We start from the raw sequence: 23,163 nt of genomic DNA, 5'->3' as shown, positions 1-23,163 counted from the left end.
CTGCTGGGTTTTTACACAGGCTATTTATTTTTGTCATAACTGCATATCCTGCATAAATACCATCCTCCAGTTACCGAGTGTAAGTACCAGCTACTACCTGGCATCTACTAGAAGCCAGACACAGATCTGAACAATCAAGTAGACCTATTTACTTGTTTTTCACAATAGCTCTGTGACATTGCTTATGCCCACAGTCTACAGATGAGGATATGGAGGCTCAGTGAGCTTCAGTTCCTTGCAAGCCCTCCAGCTTTGTGGGCAGGACGGGACATTCCGAGGCGGCGGTCCTCAGAGCCGTGCCTTTGGCTCCACCTGGGAGCAGTGCGGGCCTCTCCCTCTGCCCTGGCCCCTGCGGGGCCCACCTTGCAGAGGAAGCCTCACAGAGCTCCGTCCACTTCACCCTCTCCACCGTGCTCCCACAGGCAAGACTCGCAGCAGTGAGGGACATGTAGCCCCCTCCCCCCCAGGAAGCGCAAGCCACCCCGGGGCTTTTCTGTCTCGTTGGTTCCTGCTCCAGAAGCACTGCTGAGACACTGAGAAGGCACCAGCTCCCTGAAGCTCATGATGCAAATTAGAAAGCAGAATCCTGGGGAAGAGGTAGGCGCATTAATCATTTAAAGCAGTCTTTCCATTAGTCTAATTTCTATTTATGAGAAATTTGCTAATTTATTTTAACTCAGGGGGGTTTGAGGGCTGGGCAGAGTCCCTGTGTCTGCAGTGGCTTATCAGAGCTAGCACACTAGGCACTGATAATCTTCATAGGCTGGACCATGTAAAGGACAACACCCGTTCCTCAGTGCTCACCTTCTCACCTTGAAGCCAGTTCCAAACTTTTATTTTATTTTATTTTTTGTCAATCATGGTACCTGAACTCTGGGCCTGGGTGCTGTCCCTGAGCTCTTCAGCTTAAGGCTACTTAGTGCTCTACCATGGTTGAGCTACAGCACTACTTCCTAAAATCTTGTGTGTCTGCTTTCTCTTGTGATAGATTTTTGACTTTTGCTCCACATATGCTAGATGCGACTTAGGCACTCCCAAGAACAGCAATTATTATTTCTTGGAGAGGGGAGGTTAGCAAACCTCCTTCTATGGGCTCAGAAGATACCCTCCAAAGCCCCTACTAGGCTTCTTGTTTCCCAGAGGCACAGTGGAGCAAGCAGTCAGTTCTAGAATATTGAACTAGGTCATGGTAAACTTAAGCCATATAAATATAGACACAGTCTGAAAGCTACGGTGTTCTTCCTAATGCTTGTGATACATTACCAAATACTGGTGCCTAGAGGATAGTGAGAGATGGAAATGGTATTTGCCTTCTGCTTTTCTTTGCATCTGGTTATGTTTTTCAAAGATTTGGAAGCAAACATCCGGGCTCCTCAGATTAACAGAGGTGTTATGCATGAAAGTGATTGTGAAAGAAAAAAAATTCTCTGCTTGACAGGATAGCGCATACCTGTAATCTGAGCATTGGGAGGTCAAAGTGGAAGGGATTCAGGTCGAGGCCAGTCTGAGCTACAGAGTGAGTTCAAAGCCAGCTGTTGCTCAGAATCGTTCAGTGGCTACCCATCACTTCAGAAGCTCTCACTATGGGCAATGTGGGGAACTCCTGCCCGTCCCACAGGCGTGGCACAAATATTCATCAGTTATATGTGATAAATAGTGATAAGTCACTGATAACAGTAAAGAGGCTATTATGTTGAACAAGTGACTGAGCTCCTTAAAAGTAAGAGAGTCTCAGTGGCCTTTTCATTCCTAGTAAGCAGGCAGGTATTGGTAAACCCAGGTGCTGGTCAGGCGTCCACAGGCAGGGGTACATGGCGCTGCATGGCAGGGCCACGATGGGTGCTTTGTTTGCAGAGCGTGGTAAGGACAGAGAGGGAGCAGGGGGTGAATTCTGGAATGGGGGTGGAGCCTGAGGCTCTCCTACATGAAGTAGCACTGCCAGGTGGACTTGAGCAGAGGCGAGCAGCGGCACGCACGCTGGATGCAGCTGGCACACAGAGGCGTGAGGGCTCTGAACAGAAAGCAGGTCGTGGTGAAGCGTATGTGTTGTGCCAGGTGCCATGAAGTTGGGACCTTTGTCCTGATCATGGGTAACCGTGGGTGATAAGCTTCATTGCTGAGTAAGGAAATGGTCTCTGTGCTGCCCCTGCTCCTCGCTGGGTATGTCCTGCACTATGGGAACCAGACCTAAGTATTACGGTATGGCTACGCAAGCCAGTGCGTGTCCTCTGCAGTCTCCTGTGCTCAGCTCTCGGAGAGGCCTTTGAAGGGCTGACCCGTGTGAGAACCGTGTGGGTGGGCTGTGGGTTTCTGACTCCTGATAACTCACTCCTGTTCCAAAAGGTCACAAGGGAAGCCACCCTGAGCCCCACGGTGTCTGAAGGAGAGAGAGTGAGGCCTCTTGAAGTGCAGGATTTCCCTGAGATACATCGTGGCCCTGATTTTGGTTCTGTTTTAAATGTGTATCCTTCTCTTTTCATCAGATTTTAAGCCCGAGGGAATGACAGATTCTAGTCCACCATCTTTCTCTCCCCTGCTCCTGTGCTTACACAGGCAACAGGAGGCCCCAGTTTCTCCCTGCTGTGTCCTCTGGTGTGTGCTGGGTGTGGAGCCGGGGTGAGGCTCTGCACAGTGTGATCTTTATCTGTGTGTGTTCAGACTCCAAGGCCCCATGAAGTGCCCTTCCCCCGAAGCCCTCAGGAACAGGCCCCCTGCAAACTTGTGTGGGTGGTGACTTCCTGGCCCTCCCTTCCCAGTTCCTTCGGGATCCTCCTTTCTGGAAAGATGTGTTCATTCGGTTGGCCTGCATGGCCCCAACCCCGTAGGCCTGAAGGAGGGGCTCTGTCACCTTGATGGCTGTAGCCTCATTCGGGACTCCGTCATGGCCCAGGGGTGGCTGCTGTTGCTGGGAGTGATGGTGGGATGGGGTGCTGCCGACTTGTCATTCCCATTACAAGAATCGCCCTCCCCTGACCCCGTGCACGCACCCTGCCTATTCCTGGAGTTAACAGTGTCCTCACCCACGTGACTCATGGGCTCCAACCAGCATGCCAGGCAGACCTGCGTCCCCACCACCCTCATGCCCTGCTTCAGAAAGCCTCACATGTTCCCTCTCGTGGAGGCCGGCCCTCATCAAACCTTAACAAGAGCAGTTTCTCAGGTTCCACAGCAGCCCGAGAGTGTCTGGTTCTTTGGGGGTGTGATCCTGACCCACAATGACATGGGGCAGCTCCCGGACCAGCAGGCTTCCTGGGAGGGGCCTGTTTGGTAATGTTGCTTACCATCCTGGCTGCTTCCTGATTTGTGAGGGGACTAGCACATAATAGTTACTCAGTAAAAAAAAAAATAGCAGGTGCTTATTGAGCCCCTCTTGCATGCAAAGGACCTAGAACCCTGCTCTGTGCTTTCTGGGAGATAGAACCAGAAGCACTCTTCAGCACCATGGAGAGTGCACTCGAGGCTCAAATCTAGCCTGAGTGGAAGAGACAGACTGGCCACGTTCTCAGCACATTCTCAGAGTGCTCCTCCCCTCCCCAACGCTGCCTCCAGCCCTGTGCTGGCTGTCAGACGCTGGCCATGGTCCTGGGTTGAGGTTTGCTATGAGAGGTGGACGTGTGGGAAGTGGAGTTCAGAGCAAGCAGTCCAGTGCTTGGGTCCGGCCTCCATGTCAGGGCATTGGCAGCTTTCCTCCCCCTCCATAGGCCTGAGAGTCATTTGTCCTTTTTAAAAGCCTTTGAGTGGATGATAGACTAGCTGTCTCATACCTAGCGTGCTCTGAAGTCTTCATTTGAAAATGGCGTCAAGTCAGATGCACGTCAGACTCTTAGCCAGGCCTCTCCTGGTGGACATGCTCGTTCTCTACAGTGACAGTAGTGACGGGAATGGCTGTCATCGTTCCCATTATTTATCCACCTTTTACCACAAAGGTCAAATGTGTGCATCCTCATCAGTGTGACACTATGCCGTGGCTGTGACAGTGGCTGCCTGTCAGCTGGCCTGTCCATTTATGGGCACGGGCTCTATGCTGGTTTCCTGTCTCCCAGAGGGAGGTGGGAAGAGACCCACCATGTGAGGGAAATAGGCATTCTTAGGGCCAGTGCCATGGCAATGAAATTGCCCACATGCCACCTTGCTCACGGTTCCAGTTTCTGAGCCCTTAACGGTTCCAGTTTCTGAGCCCCTCAGCTGTGTTCTGGTGGGATCTGCTCTGTGCCTCAGGTACCATCCATGGGTACCTGATGCATTTTTATTAAGAGAGTAGTGTGCTGTAGATGGAGATTTGAATTTCATACACCCTACAATTAGGAAGAAAAGCAGGAAAAAAGAAACAGAAATGCGTTTTTTCTTTTTTATTAAAAGTTTTCATTAACACTGAGTTTTTACATCATATTTCAGATGTCATGTTTTACAAACAAGTATTCAAGAAAAGAATCCATATGCAATCACTGGCACATTAATTTAAGAACATAATTAAAATTAAGCTGAGAGTGTGTATGTCATAGATACATATGATCTGTATAGATCAATACATGTCTACAGAATATATATCCCATCATAGACCTATATGTCTATATAGATATATTTATATCTTCAAATTCATGTCAATGACATGGAGTATCTGAGTATTGATTCATCGCACTTGTACTGTTTGGATCTAATACCCACATATCAAGGAGACCACGTGCCTTTTGTTCCTTCGGTCTTGGCTTATCTCACTCAACATGATTTGCTCTGGTTTCATCCACCTCCCAGTGAATGCCATTACTTCATCTTGTCGGTTGGCTATGTAGAATTTCATTGTATATATGTACCACAAAAAATGTGCATTTTTAAACCAAGATGTATGGATGATTTGCCTTCTCGGGTTCTCCTCCTTCAGACCGGCAGGGCCCATCCTGGCCACTCCCGCTCCTGCTCCCGCTCCAGCTCCGCCCTCTGCCTCACCTAGTCTCCAGCTCCCACCTTGCTGTCCCCATACCTAGCGGGAGTCACTTTCCATTTCTTGGTTGTGTTCTTTTTTTTCCATATATTTTTATTGTAATTAATAGAAGGGTTACATTATATTCACCAGATAGAAGGTGCATTACTTCACAAACATTGATACCCTTTGTCATGTCTTAGTCCCCACTTCCCTCCCCCCACACCAGCATGTGAGCCTCTTGACCTCAAGGCTGGGGTGCCAGCCCTCTGTCCTCAGTGCTCAGTGGCCTGGCCATCCTGTCCTGGGTGTACTGGATGTGTGTAGAATTAATACAACGCAGGAGGAGGAGGTAGGCGTTGCCTCCACTTTCCAATCTCTGGAGAAAAGAAGAAACTAGGATTTTCTACTCTGACTACCATATATATATATATATATATATATATATATATATATATAATTTCAAAGAGAAAGGGCAGGAAACCTATCGACTGTTCTGAGAGTGACACTGGCTGGTTGGTAGCAATGCCTGGGACATGCTTTCTGTCTGCATCTCTAAGCTGACTTTCTCAGCTTACTGAGATACTTACTGAGAGACATTATGACTTCCTCGAGCATGAACTTGCTGAAGTGAGCCTATTCGCAGTCATTTATATATAATTACGTCACGAAATCTAATGTACCAAACATGAAACCAGCACAAACCCAGTGCATGCTGAGAAAGGCATGCTTATGTTGAACAGCGACTCATACTTTGCATGTATTATTAAGGCAAAATAACCTGTTCTTCTCTGTTTCCCCTTGCAAGAGGAGTCGATGCAGTAAAATACCCCAGTGCATTTCCCTTCCCTGGGTGGTTGAGCAGAGTGGAGACGTGTGCTACGGGTCTGGTTCTGGAATCTTCAGGAATTTTCTGAGCGAGTCACAAGCTGTGTTTTCCTTGACCAAGGCCCACCCCTCCCTGAAGCGCAGCGGTGAGGCAAGCGTGGAGGGTCTCCTGAACCAGCTGGTCGTGGAGCACCTGCAGCTGGCGCCTCTGCAGTGGGGTGAGTACTCCCTCTCATCGCGTGCACGCTCAGGAAGTGGGGGGCCTGGGTAGCCTCGAGCTTGGGTTGTATCCTTGTGGGAATGAGCTCATCCATGCTTTTCTTAACATTAACTCAGGGCAGCTTTCCGAGGGACAGTGACAGTGTTGGTGTAGAAGTGACAATCCTTACCATGCTCTGGACGATTTCTCACTATATTGTCGATTTGGGATCAGCTGCTGACGGCCAGTTTCTTCCTCTTCCTCCTCTACTTAAGAAATGGCTGCACCCCTCTTTGATCTCTTGTCTCGAATGCCCCCCTTCACCCCCCACCTGCAGAGGAGTCTCTCTGCTGGCCCCACTCATCACAGGATGGCCCTGTGGCTGGGGGAAGCGCCACCCTCGCCCTGGCAGCCTGGATGGTACACGTGTACATGTTTCACACGAAGCGTCCTTCCCTGGAATTCCATCCTCCTCTCTGGCCCAATAGGAGTGCAAACAGAGCTGTGTTTCTGTAGAGCAGTTCATGGCGTGGCCCTAATGCCCAGAGACTTGCCCGGCTTGAAATGCCCTCTGTCTTGGTTACCTGAGCACAACTTACCTCCACTAGATTCTGGCCATGGAGGAGGATTAGATATCTAGACCCTCTGACCACAGGACAGACCCCCAGAGAGCCAGCAGTTACGTAATCTCTGGCTACGGGAGGCCACACCTCCTCTCCCTGGCAGGTAAGGGGGACATTCATGAGGCAAGTGAGCAAGCCACCAGCATATGTGTGACAGGGGCCCCGTGAGAGAGTGACTTAGGGTAGAGAGGTGAGCAGCAGGCAGCTCCCTAACCTCTGCTCAGGCTAGTAGTCCTGTCCTGGCCAGAGGCCTGCAGACTAGCATGGAGGACCAGTCTGGGTGGGTGACCAACTGGGCTCCTGGAAGCAGAGACCTGGGAGCCAGTTCTGTGCAAGACTACAGAATGTCAGAGATGCCCTGAAGAGGGAGGGACTGGATACTGCATGGTGACAGTGGGTTGCTTCGTGGCTGGAGGGTCTGGTACTGTCAAACACAGGCCAGGGAAGAGGGAGCGAGCTCCCACGACTGACCTGTTCCTGTCCCGCATTTAGAATGAGATGTGCCATCTGCTCCTCTCTGTAGCCTTGCAGAGTCCACAGCTACTTCCAAATAGGGAAGGCTGTGGCAAGCCAGCACCCGCTGTGTGTCGGCCACCTGACCACAGCTGGGCTGGAAGTCTTCAGGTGAAGGGGAGATGAAATAGTCAACAATAGTGAGACTCTTTCCTGTTCGTCTGCCCCTCCTTGGGACATTCCAGGTATATATTAGTGAAGAACTCGGGGAGAAGTGTAGAGATAGAGTCAGGGCTATTGGTGCAGAGCAGTCTGGAAGCTGGCAGACACACCTGGAGGCCAGATGGTTGTAGCTGGGCCCTCGACTGTACTGATCCTGTCCTACTGTTTCTCAAGGAGTTCCTTCATCTTTTGTGGAAATTTCAGGTCATTCTTTTATGAGTAGTTTTGTCCGATGGCCCTTCCAGAGAAGGCACACCCTAGCTTAAACTTTAGCCATGTCAGGTGTCAGCTGTGTGACATTTGGCTTGTCCCTTAACCTCTCTGAACCTGAGTTCCTCAATGATGAAATGGAGATAATGGGATATCACCGCTACCATGTCCTTCAGTGCCCTGGGCACCCTGCCACTGCTGCTGACAGCGTCTTCCTGAGTTCCATCTGTCTTTCTGTAGGAAGCTCGGGGGGGACTGGTGCACCAAATGCAGGCCTGGCCTTGGCAGTGCACAGGTGAGACCCTGTCTCACCAACACCACTGGCCTTTCCACCCATTTACTTTCTGGCATAGTGGGCGTGTCAGGCAGGTGGAGTCGGGAGGACCTGGGTTAGATTCAGTTCCACTGCTCGCTGCTCTCACGTGGACAGAGCATGGCACCAAGCTTGTCTCCTCTCATGGAATGGCCTGAACATCCCCTCCCTGCAAGCTGCCTCACAGTGTGGCTCCGAGCACCAGAGTAAAAGAAAGAGGACTCTTGTAAATGTGTCTGGGAAACCATAAATCCCTCCTGGCTGCTGGTATAGATTTATTGTAATCACTTGTGTTTTAAGCTCAGAGCCTTTCATGCAGATATTTCTGTTATTACAGGAAGGTACCTTGGGTTTCAGAGTCATATCTAGCGCTTTAGTGACACAAGCCCTCAAAGGGGTCTCCGTCAACCTGTACCGCTCACCCTGCATGCCTCTTCAGTCCTACTCTAGGGTCTGGCAAGCAGGTGGACTCTTCCTGACCCCACTCAGACTGGGCCACCTTCAGAGGGATGGCCTATCCTCTTCCCCCCCCCCCCCCCGCAGTGATTGCTCCCAGCATTTCGGGGCCATGGCAGTGTTTCAGGAAGACCAGGGCCTGCTCCATGGAATGCAGAGGTGTCCTCCACAGCTGTGCTTCCCCATACCCTGGGAGCCAGAGGTGGTCCTAGAGTTGCTATCCTCCATGTCACTGTTCCTAGAGAGCAAGAGAGGGCCATTTGCTCGCTGAGGAGGAAGGGCGGTGGTTCTTTCATGACTGTACGAGTTCTCAGTGCCTTGGAAACCTAAGAAACACACTGCATTATGAGGCCACGCCTGTCTGCCCATGTGTAGAGCATAAAGCCCACTTCCTTGAACGGCTTGCTGGCTCTGGTAACAGAACAGTGGATGGGAAGCGTTCCTACAATCTGAGGTGCGCTGGATACGAGGTGGAGTGGGCAGGTCTCAGAAAGCATGGCCATGTGGTCATCTTGTTAAGGTTTGCGCGGAAAACACAGCCGCACAAAGAATTGAGTTGGACTCCAAAAATCTGATGCAAATAAAATAAAAGCTTGGATTCCAACATCGAGTGAATTTTGAGGCACGGATCCCCCACAGAAGGAGTACCTGCAGCCACGTCGTATGTGGGCTGGGGAGGTCGCTCGTGCCCCCGGCTGGAGGAGACGTTGGGTGCCTCGTGGGGGTTCTTCTCTGTGCAGGCCGGGCCGTAGCCAGAGGCCAGAAGCATTAGTACATCTGTGCTTGAGCAGTGCATGGCTTTAGAAAACAATACCAACATCAGACCCAAGAGACCTTTGTGCCAAAAGGCCTCCTGGGAGGGCCAGCAGCAGGCAGCCCCTTCTCAGGGGAGCCCTGTCCAGGCTCGGGGGCCTCTCCAGACACAAGCAGTGCACAGACAGTGCCCACTAGCCCCCATGTGCACAGCCACGAGGCGTTCAGCTATGATGGGATGTGACGATTTCCGGTGAACATCTTTTGTCACAACTGTCTGATTTTCTGACCGTCCTTGTTTTCTAGTTAGAGTTGCTGGATTGAAGACATGTCTCCCCCAGACTCTGCCCCCTCGGAGCCCCCCATGTTGCCGTCCTGGCAGCCACAGACATCCAGAGCACTGGCATACCCAGGCTGGACTGCACTCATGAAATCCTAGGGATTTCCTGCTCAGGCTTTCCACCGAAGCCCTGATGACAGGCAGTGCCACCAAGCCTGGCCGTGTCTGTTAAGATAGGGTCTCATGGCTTTTATTTATGCATTGATTTTATACTAGCTGTCTTGGAACTGTAAGCTTCCCGATCGCATCCTCCTTTGTAACTGGGATTACAGGCAGACATGACCATGCCTATAAGAGATGGAGTCTTGGATACTTTTTACCTGAGTTGGCTTAGACCCCTGATCTCCCCAATCCCTACTTCCCAAGCAACTGGGATTACAGATCTGAACTGGTGGCACCAGCTACATTAATGCTAGGTAATTAGGTACTTATTCCATTGGTGATCTTTGAGATTGTTTCGGAATGGTTATCTTATAAACGTCATAGACCCCAGCTTATACCTCTAGCACTGAACACTGGTTCCCTCCAGCTGATTTAGCAACAGCACTGACCGCCTGTTTTTTTGTGTTCTCTTGATGTGCCATGGCTGCCACTCCATCCCAGTCCACTGGCACCAGCATGTTCCTTCCAGCCTCTGCCTAAGATGCATGGCTGTTGATTCACCTCATACCTGCTGATGGACGTTGCTGCAGTGGGCACGGGTGAACCTCGCTGTGGGCACTGATTTCAAGTTCAGCAATCTCTGAAAAATAGCTTCCATTTCTATCGCCTTCTTAGAATCCATTCATACATTGGATTGTATGTTTTTAAACTCTTAGAGAAATCCACACTGATATATCTACATAGTAAACCGCCTTGTAAGCAGATTGATTATACACTTGACCAAGTAATAGATAGATGATCAATAATCAAAAGAATTTACAAAACAACGTTTGATGTATGTGTTTTTCATGGCTATAAACTTGGCTGTTAGTACTGACTTCGTTGTGTCCCAGAGGTTCTGGTAGCTTGTGCACTCATTCTCATTACATTCTAGGAAAGTGTCTTCTCCTCCTGATTTTTTTCAGTAATTGTTCAACAATGAGTTGTTTTATCTCCATGAATTTTAATATTTTCTGAAGATTTTTCTTCAGTTGCATTCTAGTTTTGCTCCACGATGGTCTGGTAGAATATTAGGAGTTATGTCAATTTGCTTTCATTTATTAGCTTGCTTTATACCTTAAAATGTGACTGTTTTGGAGAAAGTTCTATGAGCTGCTGAGAAGCAGTGTATGGTAGGGCCAATGGGTGAAAAACTCTGTACATGGCTGTTCAGTTCATGTGGTCTGAGTTACCATTTCATTCGGCTGTTTCTGTGTGGATTTTTGTTCGGATGCGTCCAGGGTATTGAAGCTTCTGGCTCTAACCTTTCTTGTAAGTCCAAAAGTGTCTGTTTATGAACCTGGGTATGCCAACATTTGGTATGTATGTCAATGACCATCATTTCTTTTCGATGGATTTTTCTGTTCACTAACATAAAGTGACCTTCTTTGTCTCTTTTGACTAATTTTAGCTTAAAATCTGTTTTCCCAGAAATAAGGATAGTTGTTCTCTCTGGTTTTGTTTTTCAAGTACCCTTAGCTTGGGCTCTGGGATCCCCTGTGAAGTGCATTTCACACATGGGCTGGGGGTCTGCAGACTGCTGAAATTGCATGCTTTTGCTTCTCACGTCTCCACTCCCTCCACTCCCTCTTTCGTTCCATTTTCTGGTTGGCTCACTCACATTTGTTGGTGGGCCTCGGTTCTGCCACTCTCCCCCTTACCTGCATGTGCTCCCCACCCGCATATCTGTTTCTGTCTCTCTGAGCTCACAGCACAGAGTGGATACAAAACACAGGCTGCTGAATGAGTAGTGAATAACAGCCTTCCTCAGATGCACATTTTGTGAATGATGGGATGAGATAAATGGTCCCTTGTTGGGGAGAAAGTCTGTGTTCCCACAGGCTGGCCCCTGTGGGTCCACTCTCGTGAGATGGGGACAGCCATCCTTGCCTGTCCGCGTTCTCAAGCGGCCTGTCAGGCCCCATGGGGTCCCAGCCTTCATGGTGGTGATGGCTCCTCTCGCTGGCTCTCCATAGGGTTTTCTTTCTTTCTTTTTTCTGCTGCCACCTGATCACAATGAAATCAAGGGAATTTCGACCGCTGTTTGAATCGGTGCTAATTAGTGCAGATATAAATGAAGCCCAGGACTCCATGGGCTTCTTAGTTCCCAAACTCCACATGAGCTCCCAGGCAGAGCTCACAGATGTGCTTCCTGCAGAGTTGCTCCTCAGCCCCAGCCTGGTGAGCTGTATAGTCTAGACCCTCCAGCAGCAGGCCAGGAACTGCAGACACAAAACACCTTTGACCCCAGCCCATAGAGTAGGCCCTGTGTGGATGAAAATGGGTTCAGTCCAGATCCAGGACCCCATCTGTTTTCTAAGACTCAGCCCCAAGACCAGGAGAAGTGTCTTAGGGAGGCTGGTCTTTCTCATGGGCCTGCAGGCACACTGGCTGCTGGGAACTCAGCTGCCGGCAGGCCCGTAGAACAATGTGTTATTCTCATTTCAGAGATAAAGCTGAGGTCCCGTTATTTCTCTGCCACTAGGAAGTCACAGAGCTGACATTTGAATCCAAATCTGTCTGGTGAAACCCACTCTGCCCATGTCATATCACTCTGGCTGTGTTCCATCCCCAAATAAAACAGCAGATTGTGAGATAGGTGACATGCTACTACATGTAAGAGGAACAGAATTTCAGCCTTCCTGTAGTTTTCCCATTGTTTCTTTATGAGACAAAGAACATGCTTCCATCTTTCAGGAAATTGTATATCTCTAGATTTCATAGACTTCTAAAAATATTAAATTTTATTGTAAAGGTGATACACAAAGGAGTTACATTTACATAAGTAAGGTCATGAGTACATTTTTTGAGCAGTGTTAACCCCCATTTTCTCCCATTCCTCCCTGCCGACTCTTCCCCCCACAAGTTGTGAAGTTCATGTTCAGCATAGTGTCTGGTGAGAATCACTGCTGAATTGCTCCACTGTTTGTCCCACCAATTCCCACAGACTAGTGAAGACCTTGGGAGAACACAGGTAGTGTTGATAGGTGGAGTAGGGGTAGGATGAGGCTGTGTGGATATAGGTCAGCGGGAACTCCTGGACCTGCTCAGCTGCTCACCCAGAACACACGTGGTATCCGTGAGCCCCAGACCATCTGCTGGTGGTGGATTGCCCGGGTGCAAGTCCCCTGGCGTGTCTGATGAGATGTGGTGCTCTACCTAAAGTACCCTGCCATTCTCCTCCCTGAGCCTCCCAAGACCGTCAGCCAGATTCCTCGACTGCCAGATGCTGTTCCCCGGATCCCCCCCCCCCCCGCCCCCAGCCAGGCTTAGGCCCCATGAGGAACATGGCTTCCACAGGAAGCAGGCAGACACAAGGGAAGTACGGGAAAGTGGTCAGAATGTCCCAGCATGTCCTAACTGGAGGAGCCTGGTGGAGACACCAGCAGATGCAGTGGGAGGCAGTCAGCCCCTCCGCCCTCATCCCAAAGTGGGTCTAAGGTCCCAGCTTTGCAGCTTTAAGTATCATGACTCGAGACCCAGGAGATGACGGAAGGATTAACAGAAGTGAAGGTCGGGTCCCTTTCTCCCTTGGCCCTCAGACATCTTTCAGGGCAATAGGCCCGTCCCTCAGGTGCTGAAGTCCCAGGCTCTGGCTGGCCTGTGTATCAGGGGCCAGGCTGGGATGGGTGGAGTGACTTGGCAGGTGGTGCCCCAGTGGGCACCCCTACTGTGTGTGGTCCCATTGCTGCAGGCCTCCATGCCCTCCCGGCAGTCCTGTGATATCCCTTGCATCCGTAATGTTGCCTCCTCCCTGTTGCCGAGCTCATTCCCCTCTCCCTGCAGGGCCATGTGTAGCTGTGGCCTTCTAATAGGGCTGCAGCCAGTTAGGGAGGAGCAGGAGGGGGCTGCCGTCGACTGGCTACCTCGTCTTTCCCAGCCCCCATGTGCTCACAGGCTCAGCCTTCTGAGGTAGATGGAAAGTGGGGTTCATTCAGCGCCCACCTGGGGACAGGGAACAAGAACTGGAATGGCAGGCCCTGCTGGGCCTGAGATTCCCCTAGTCCTGCCATGGAGAGGCCTGGCCATCTCAGCCACCACCCATGGGGGCTGAGACCCTGGAGCCTGGCTGAGTCTCAGAAACCAGAGACTGACAGTGTGGCAGGCACAGGTACTGTGCCTCAGTTCCACCCACAGGCACGGGGACATCCTCAGCAGAGGTGTGTCCTGTCCCAGCAGTGCAGAGTGGGAGACACTGCCCTCCTCTTTCCCCCAGCCAGGCGGTATCCCCTTTCCTGCCTTCCTCCATCCTGCATGGCCCTGCCCAGGGTTCCTGGTCCTTTGTGCATGCAGGGTTCTCTTTCTATTGGTGCGTGGAATGCAGGCATGAGACACATCAGATGCCATCTGGGACCTGAACTCAGCCACAAGCTGAGGGTCCTGAGAAAGTCTCCTACCTGGGTCTGCGACTCTTCCCTGCAGGGATGAGCCCAGTATCTTGTGGGCTGGAGCCATCTTCTGATCTGGAAGTGGCCTGTGGCTTTCAGCCCCCATAATCCTGGCCCGTGCTGAGGATGGGTGACTGGCCTGTAGGCACACGGGGTCACCTGGCCCCTCCTGGCATCCCGGGGGGTTGGCTAGGACCCTGTCAGGCAGGGTTCATTCGCAGCCCTAGCATTGCTTCTCCTTCATGTCTGATTCACAGTGCCTAGAGCCTACTAAGAAGCAGAGTGCTGCTTACTGGAGAGAGTTCTAAGTTAAGATGTTTAACTCAGCAGGTAGGGAGCTCCGGAAGCAAATGTGGGTCACTTGGGCTGTACTTTTGGGAAGTTCAAGGAAAAATAGCTCCTTTCCACGTGGGGAGCCCACACAGGAAGTGGCCCTTGAAGGAGCACTGGCATCCGGGCCACTTTGAAGCTAGACCTTGAGCTTGGCAAGGTACTTCAAAGGCTCCGCTGACCTTTCCCAGCAGCCCGCCAGCATCCCTCTCCCCAGGCCCAAGGTTGGTGCTTCGTCACTGGACAGCGGCTCCAGGGCAGTAACTGGAAAAACTCAGTGGAGCAGCCCTGACTCCCGGCCAGCCAGGCCCTGCCCTCAGCTTGAACAGGGCTTCCTGATGGTAGGCCGGGAAGATCCCGGGGCACTGTTCCTCTTCTGGAAGAGAGGCCCAGGAAGAGCAGAGGACTCCATTTTTCCCAGCTAGGCCCGTTTTATTCTCTAGATCCTGTTTCTGGATCTGTAAAATGGATACAATCCCACTTTTTGCAACTGTGGGAAAGAAGTGACATATTCTACACATGGTGTAGTGCCACGTGCCTGGCAGGTGTTGTATTCAGACGGGAGGCGTGCTGAGCCAGCCTGGGTGAGGGCTCCCTGCAGACCTAGTGAATGTGGAAATAACCACGAAGTAGAACCAGTTCTACCCAGTGAGCAGAGTCCTTGCAAGCACTCACTACCGCTGAGGACCACTGATCAGGATTGCTGCTTCTACAGCAGGAGGGCTCCAGGCACAGAGAGACCCCGAGGCCTTACAGCCATGTCAGGGCCTCTGAGCTTAGACCACAGATGGCCCGGTTCACATAAAGATGCTTCCTAGACTATGGCTGGGGCTAGCTCGTAGGGACAGACCACTTGTAGATTTCTACCTGGCAGAGATGGGAAAGCAACTGGGCCTGCTGCTGCCCAGGCCCAGTTGAAGTTTCTCAAGGAAGTCTTTGATCTGCAGCACCCCCCAGCTTGTCCAGACTCTTTGAGTCCTGCATTTTGAAGAACTGAGGGTGTGGGAGGAGGGATGTGGTGCTCCAGGCCTAGAAGTGGCCTCAACAAGATGTTTCTGAGTCTGTGAGGTCCTTTGTCTTGGCACATGCTGTCCCCTTTCACCAGGGATGTAGCCCAGGGAGACAGAGACCATCATGCTCTCCCTCCATGAAGCATGGGATTCTCTGAGCAGGGGTCACCTGCTCAAGGCTTGAGGCAGCATTTGACCCAGTCCTGCCTGGCTTAGAATGGGTATGCCCTGTGCCAGGCCATGTCACTTCCTGGGTCTGTGGCCTGCTGAAATAGACACGGGCTCAGTCTTCAGCTCCAGGAATTACTTGACGTAGGAGCTTTATAAACCATGTGACACACGGCTCCAGCACGCCAAAGAATTTTCCCTGAGTCCTTTGAAGGCCAGGAGTGAAGCCTCAAGTGTGCTCGTTTCCCGTGCTCGGGCCTGACCTCCCGATGAGTTAAGTAGGCTGCTGCCCTTTAGTCTCGGAGCACCAGGGACTTGTTATACTGCTAAGGTGGACGCAGAGGAGAGAAGTGGCTTGCAGGCCTCAGTGCCTGCTGGGCCCCGGGCTGAGCTGAGAGTCTTGCACTGCCCCACTGCCGGCAGGACTAAGGTGGGCCTAGGGCCAGCAGAGTTCTGGAAAGCCTAGACCACTCTCTTCATGACCAAGGAAGACAAAAACTTGATAATTCTACCCACTCCTCACTCCACTGGCTTGGCTTTATCAGATGGCCTATCTTCTTACATATTTGTCTTTGTCCTGCTTGTCTCCTGTCTCTTCGGGGTAACCAGGCGGGCCCTGTGGTCTTCCTGGAGGTGTCTCCCATCTCTTCTGAACATAAAGAATAGTTTAATCGTTGATGTGCCTGCCAAGGAGCTTAGTGCCAGCCTGGAGTAAAGCTCATGGACGGAAGAGTGGCACAGCTGAGAAGAGGCTGGGGCCACAACCCTTGCTTCAAGCTAGGAAATGATACGGCCAGGCTAAGGCCATTTTCTGGAGTGTAAGCCGGCCAGGGTGCACCCCATTCACCATAGGGACGCCAGCTTGGCCGCTCTGGGCTGAGCTTATTGGAGAACTTGCTGTGGTCGTGGGCTTGGATACAGTGAGAGGTGACTTCTAGCAAGTCTCTGAGATTTAACCAGAAGGAAGAGAGGTAGGGGTGTTATGAGAACGTGCTCATGCAGTGTTGCCTTGCACCATGCTGAGTGGTTCCTATGGGGTAGCAGCTGTGACCACCACCCCCTGTGTCACCCCAGAGGCACTCAGAGCTAGCACAGCTGGGAAGAGGATGGGCCAAGACCAGCCTGGGGCTTGAAGGGCCGCCTTTACTGAGGGTATGCTTTGTGCTGGATGCCCCAGGACACAGAGAAGGATAATGAAGGCTGGGCCAATACTCACCTTCCCTGGCTGTCAAAGACAGAGTGGACCATGATGCAGGCTGGCCCCGACTGAGCTCCTAGCTCTGCTCTCCTCATGCATGATTACTGTGGCATCTGTGAGCTGTGGCACATAGCGAAGCCAGCCCTGCTGGTTCTGACTCAGGGAAAGTGAGACAATGTCCTTCTTGATGTTCCAGCATCGCATGGGAAGCAGAGATTCTGGGGGCATTGACAACAACCTGCAGAGGCTTCTGAGCACAGCACACCCTTCCAACACTCCCCAGGGTCTGAGGCACTGGTGAAAATGAGCAGAATGCTCAGACACAAAGTGTTGTTCCTGCTTCCCTTGTTGTTTGTCTGCACAGGCCTCACAGTAAGACCGTCCTCCCTGAGAACGAACACAAAATCAGATTAAATACCACTTAGAGATGACGCAGTGATGGGTCTTTGTATTTGCTGGTCAGCACACATGTGTATGTAGTAATTGAATAGGTGTAATGTGATTATATCAACTATTCACAATATACCTTTAATCAAGTAAAGATACAATGTCCCAAACAGATCAAGAGCCTCCCAAATCTTCTAAGTGGTCTCCTCCACCCTCGGGCCTCTGCCGCGCCTTTGGAGCAGACTTGGAATGCTGGGTCACGTCTCTGACGATGCCTGGCCCATGGTGCCTCCTGCCTTCCATTCCCCCCCCCCCGCCCCTTAGAGCCAGGGCTGGGGTCTCTAGTGTTGCTCGCTCCCTGTTGGTTTACTTGATCACGTGTTTGTTCAGCCACTATTACTGAGCATCCCCCTGGAAGCTCAAGCGGCCGTCCAGATCAAGCAGTGCCCCTGCCCTGCACGTCTTTGGCCCGCTTCAGTTTCTCCTACCTTGAGGCTGATTGATGAGCATTGTGTTCAACAAGATGGTGGGACCACGGAGTCCCTGTAGACTCACGGAGGCTGCCTTATTAAGCTACTTCTCAGAAGGAGAAGACACCTGGAAGCCTCTGAGTGATGGCGGTACCACACGACCTCCTCGTTAGCTCAGCAGGAGCCTGCTGCGGAGGGGACACTGGCAGCATCCCTGGAAAGGCCCACTCATGGCCCAGGGCCTCCCCTAGGGGCTGTGAAAGCCTGTGGCCCAGGGAAGTACAGGCTGACATGGACACCCCTTAGGAAGCCCAGACCCTGAGCTGTTCCATGAAAGAATGTGCAAAAGCTGGTTTTGGACCAAGAAGAACAATGTGTGAGCCAGGCAGGGCCTTCTGTAAGTGCCGAGATACAGCAACAGTGGTTCTTCTCCCTACCCCAGAGAAACTCCGCTTGCCCCTTCCTCTCCCCAGGCCCACCCAGGCAACTCGGGGAACACAGATGCGGTGATGTCCGCAGGTGGTGCTGTCTTGTGGAGGGTACACCCCGTGATTTCCGGTTGACTGTCTGAATCACTGCAGGTCATTACCATTAGCACCATGAGTGCCACCATCAGCTCCAGGCAGCGCCGTCATCGCCTCTGCATGGGGAAAATGTACGCAGGAGAACAAATTTACACACTTGTCTAGCTCAAGGGAAGTGAGCAGGCGCTTGGGGGGCTATGTCCATGCTGGATACTCTTCAAAGGAAGAACTGGTGGCCCCTGAGGTTTGAAGAGCACCAGGGCCTCTGTGGACAGATCACTGCATGGTCCCGCAGTACACAGCGAGCACTGCCTGTGTGGAGACCCCCAGAACCATGGTGGATGCCTGTCTCCTGTTAACCAGGCCAGTGCCTTCTCTCCAGCACCCCCTTCCTGGACAGAACCCAGCCAGCTCCACTGTGTGCGGCCTAATGATGCGAGAGCTCATTCAGATGCCAGCTCAGTTAACAATGAAATCATCTCGTACAGCTACCACATATGCTCCAAAGATCATTAAGTGTAAATATTTCCACCAAGGCCACAGGAAGTCCTTTCCCTCCCTGACTCACAGAGTGTTCTCGTTTCTTTCCCAGAGTTCCCCAGGCCTTCCAGGCGGCTGCACCTTGTCTGTGCCATTCTCTCTGTGGGCCTTCCCTTGCAGGACCAGCGCAGCCCCAGGTTCTGCTTCTGAGTTTGAAGCCACCACTCCTTCATCCTCACACTGTACCTGGAGTCAAGTGAGGAACCGATAGATGGAGGCATCCTGAGTCAGCACTTCATTCGCTGTGTAGCTGTGGGCCTGAGAAACCCAGCTTCTGCTGGGATCGGTATAGTTAGTAGCACCAGGAGAGGAAGAGCTGTGGACTCATACCAACTCTGTCTTGGGCCAGGCCAAGTTTCCCCAGCATGGACAGCAGCGTAGGGCACTCTGCTCCAGTCAAGCTTGATTCACAGCTCTCTTTCCAATTGCCCACACTGCTGCAGAGGGTCTGCCCCTTACCAACAAACTAGGCTCTGAAAGTGACATAGAAGTGCCCCACTAAGCACTTCCTTCATTAGGGTTCTCCTGAAAGTTCCTTGGGGGAAAGTCTGTGGTAGAGAGCTGTACCTCGTGTTTTAACACGATGTCTTTTTAGACAGTATTCTTTGGAGGAGGGAGAACGTCTTATTTGTCTGGGTGTCCCCGTGTCTGGAATGGCTCTTGGCAGGTGATGGGTCCTTAATAAACAGTTGTTGGAGATGAGAGAGTGAAGTTGAATAGTTACATGGGTCCATCCACAGCTGAGTGGGTTAAAGAAGAGGCTGGTCCATAGGCCAGGAGGGAGGTAAAAGGGTAACTATGTAGGCTGCTCAAGAAGGCAGTACGTGGTTGCATGCATTTGTGAATGACTTGGTTGCCCAGTGGATTGGTATAGCAAAACGTCTTCCTTGCGTGGTGTAAGATCTCCTCCACCAAACTCTCCTTTCTCCAAATGGGAAATTATATGGCACAGCTTTGGCATACCTTGGCCTAGTGTGTTAGGACGTCGCCGTGACAGCGGCGGTGACGTGTCATGAGTAACCCAGTCTCTCCTGGGGGTAGGTGACTTGGAATTGGAATGACAGGAGAGTGGCTGGGATTGCCTGTGCTGTGAGGGGCATGCTGCGTTGGGGTAATTGGAAAGAGCTCTGAACACTGCCAAGGGGAAGGAGTCTTAGGTTCCGGTGTTGGCCTACCCGGCTGCTTACTGTACACCTGGCCACCATTCAGGACTGAGCACTGACTGAGGCCATGTGACCATATCCACTGCTGCGAGAGGCACGTGGGAGGTGCTCAGGAGTTCTTTCACTTTATTCCTCTCGACTTCTCGGACTGTTGTCTACATATGTGGTGTGAAGCTGCCCAAAACAAAAAAATAGGCACTTACGCACTGGGAGATGGCCCGTATCCCCTGGGAAGACGAGACGAGGCTGGGGTATCCCTGAGAGCAGAGATACAGCAGAAAGCCTGCGGGACCTGAGTGAGCAGGGAGAATACCGGCTTCATCGGGGCCCTCCGGTGTGTGGTCATGGTGGATGAAGACAACAGCGTCCTGCCTGTTGTGGACAGGAGAGCCCTGTGGCGTCCAGGGCAGTGAACCAGGCAGAAGCCAGTTGGCCTGGCAGAGCTGGCCCTGAGGATGGGCAGCCAAGATGTGTGTTTCCTCAGGGAGATGTCAAGGAAGCCACCTCAGCCCTGGGTGGGTTTCAGAGCATGCAAGCCCACCTTACCAGGAGTGTGAAATTGAGCGAGGCACAGCATTTGGCTCTTGGTAGAGAACGTACTCAGAAATGCCCATGCTTATATTATCGTGGTACTGCATACTGGTATGCATACTGGCTCTAATACTGCATACTGGTATATCTGTCCTTGTAGATACTATGGGATAGTTACAGTTATGCAGTTGGTTCCCTTGCTGATTAAGAAATTCCTTTTCTTTTGTGCAGGTCCTGAGGCTTGAACTCAGGGCCTGGGAGCTATCCCTGAGCCTTTTCATACAAGGCTGGCACTGAAACACTTGAGCCACAGCTCTACTTCTGGCATGTTGGTGGTTAAGTAGAGAGAAGAATCTCATGGACTTTTCTGCCCAAACTAGCTTCAAACTGCAGTCCTCAGATCCTGGCCTCCTGACGAGCTTCGATCACCAGCACCCTATGAGAAGCTCTTTCTACAATGAAGGATGTGATAGAGCCCTGAAGCTGATGGGGAAGGGGAAGGGTTTGGGGACGCTGGGTCTGCTCTGCTCCTGGCACACTACAGACCTCTCCAAGCACAGCTGGGGTGCTGCCAGCACCTGAGTAGGGTGACGTGGGCAGAGGTGATGCCACCTCCTCCTAAGGCTCCTGTAGAATCCGTTTCTCAGCTGTCTGATGCCTTTTGCTGTAGCCTTTTAGGTGTGTTTGAGAGGTTCCAAGACATCTTTTCTCCAGGTGTCCCCATGAAACGCTGGAGATCACAAGGTAATCCAGGGGTCATCTTGTCTACGCCGACGTGTGGTCCAGGGTCTAAGAGAACCCTCGGTGCCATCGTCTGACTTGGGCTGAGGCAGACTCTGGACGGTGCTCTTTGGTGTTCTGAGAAGCTGCCTGCACTGGATATTGTGGATTTACCAGACAAAAGCCTTCAAGATGATTTCCACTCCACTTCTGATGTCTGCAAGATGCTCTGTACTGAACAAATCTCTCTCTAGACTTGCGTAGCACGATCTGTCTAGACAGCGAGCCTGCAGTGGAGCTCTGGCCTGTGAGGTCACACCACCCAGAATCTGAGAAGTAAGTGTGGAGCCAAGAGAAAGCTGAGGAGGAAAAAAGAAGAGGAGGAAAGAAGTCTGGAGCATGGAATTTCTTTTTAAATAGTGCAGTTCAGCTAAGTATATGTTTCTAATTCAGGGTCTGGAGATTGTGTATGTGTGTGCGCGTGTGTACGCACATACATATTTATATAGAGAAAGAGCCAAATTAAGATGAGCGCATAGATTTTACCTCTGTCTCTGTGTATACATGTGTATGGATGGATGGATGGATGGATGGATGTGTATATGGATAGCCAGGGGGCTATATCCTGGTTCTCTGGTCCATGCTGGAAGTTCTCCTCTCCCAGTGGCTTGCAGATGACACCTCTCAGAGCACGTGTGCGGGCGTGCTCTCCTGCATGTGTTGGTGTTGTCTGTTTTCTATACTCATCACAAAGGGCAGTGAAGAGTGCCTCTGTGGAGGGAGGTTAGCTAGTGGAGCAGAGGCTGGAGTGTTGCCGCACGTGTGGTCAGCGCTGGTGGTGCTGGGCCAGCAGCTGCCCAGGCAGCTGATGTCCATCTTCAACCGCACAAGCCCTGCCGTCTCAGGCGAGCCCATCGTCTGCCATGTTCTCAACCTAAGGTATTTGGGAGAGCCACTTCAACCAGTGCCTGGCCCCAAGGGGCAGGGCTGCCCTGGCACCTGACCTGTGAGAGTGCGTGTCCAGACCCGTCGACCCTGTCCCTGGAGTCCCAGGACTCCGGTCTCTCACTTGTGACACCTTGTTAGGCACTTGTTACACACTGCCTCCAGCCACTCACCTCCCCGCCAGCCTCGGGCAGAACCGGCTCGTGCTTTTCATGCTCATCTTCCAGTGTAACATCGTTTGAGGAATTGATCGGCTGGTTCCCGGAAGCTGATTGGGTTTGCAAGTGAGTGGGTGCCATTCCTAATCCACGACTGAAATTCATTTTCAGCTCTTGCTCCTGGGTTTGTGTGTGTGTGTGTGTGTATCCTGGCGGCAGGCAGAAACCCTGGCCTGCTTATTCTCTGTTAGCCTGAGCCTGTGCTCAGCAAGACTCTTGGGTGGCCGGGGCTCTGTTCACATGCGTCCTGATGTGCTTCTCCCGGCCTGCACCCCCTCCCTGCCTATTATCCGAGTCTGGTGGTACCTGTGCGCCCACGGGGCCTGGCTCCCGGTGATCTCGTGACCAGCCTCGTCGGGTGAGCGATGGCGTCCTGCACACCCTGCCTGACTGGACCACGCAGGCTCCAAGCACATTGTTAATGACTCTGGACAATCAATGTGGTGATAAAGAGAGCCACTGAGCTGATATGGCACCGGGCAAACAGACCACCCTGGCGGTCCAGCTCTTGGCAGTGTGGAGGAGGGGTGTGGGCATCGCTCCATCGTGGCAAGGCCTGTATCAGGATAGGAAGCTGCTTCCTCAGGTGCGGTATGGTGCTCAGGGCTGCACCCGGTGCATCTGGCTTCCAGGGTGGCCAGAGTGTTGCTTGCTGATGCTGATTTCTTGAGGCTCCCCGAAGCATGTGCATTTTCTGTCAGAGACCATTAAAATGGTGGTAGTGGTGGTGACGAACAGATGTCTCTCATAAATATCTGAAATGAATCTCCTTATTCATTTTATTCCCGAAATACGAAGATCGTCTGCCTCTGGCTGCCTGGGGAGTGTCCAGCAGAAGGCTGGTGCAGGGGCCACTGGGCTGAGCAGCCTTGAGCTGGCTGCCACCCTCCTGTAGTCCGCTGCTGGCAGGGAGGCGGAACTAAGAGCTCAACTCAATTTAGGATTAATCATTGGCTTCTGTGGGGAGCCCAGAGCCCAGGCCAGCCATCGAGTCTCACCAGGACAATTAGTACAGTTCTCACTGCTGCTTCTCTCTAGCCTGAGACACCCCTGCGGTTCAAGGCTGAACCTGGCTCCTCCTGCCTCAGCCCCTTCAAAGGCATTCCTTCACTTTC

At 51.9% G+C, this 23,163-nt stretch overlaps 1 protein-coding gene across 1 annotated transcript in view; it reads left to right on the top strand.

The window, feature by feature from the left end:
• The window catches only part of Trappc9 (trafficking protein particle complex subunit 9), a 433,947-nt gene that overhangs the window by 357,358 nt on the left and 53,426 nt on the right, over positions 1 to 23,163 (top strand). Inside the window, exon 21 of the mRNA XM_090339457.1 lies at positions 5,874 to 5,964. Within this exon, the coding sequence (XP_090195583.1) occupies positions 5,874 to 5,964 (91 nt within the window). The remainder of the gene's footprint in view (positions 1 to 5,873; positions 5,965 to 23,163) is intronic.

The sequence above is a fragment of the Megascapheus bottae genome, chromosome 9 (genome assembly GCF_031878675.1).
Source record: "Megascapheus bottae isolate mThoBot1 chromosome 9, mThoBot2.hap1, whole genome shotgun sequence".
NCBI lineage: Eukaryota > Metazoa > Chordata > Mammalia > Rodentia > Geomyidae > Megascapheus > Megascapheus bottae.
Note: the sequence above shows the minus strand (reverse complement) of the source record. Positions and strands in the feature narration are given on the sequence as shown.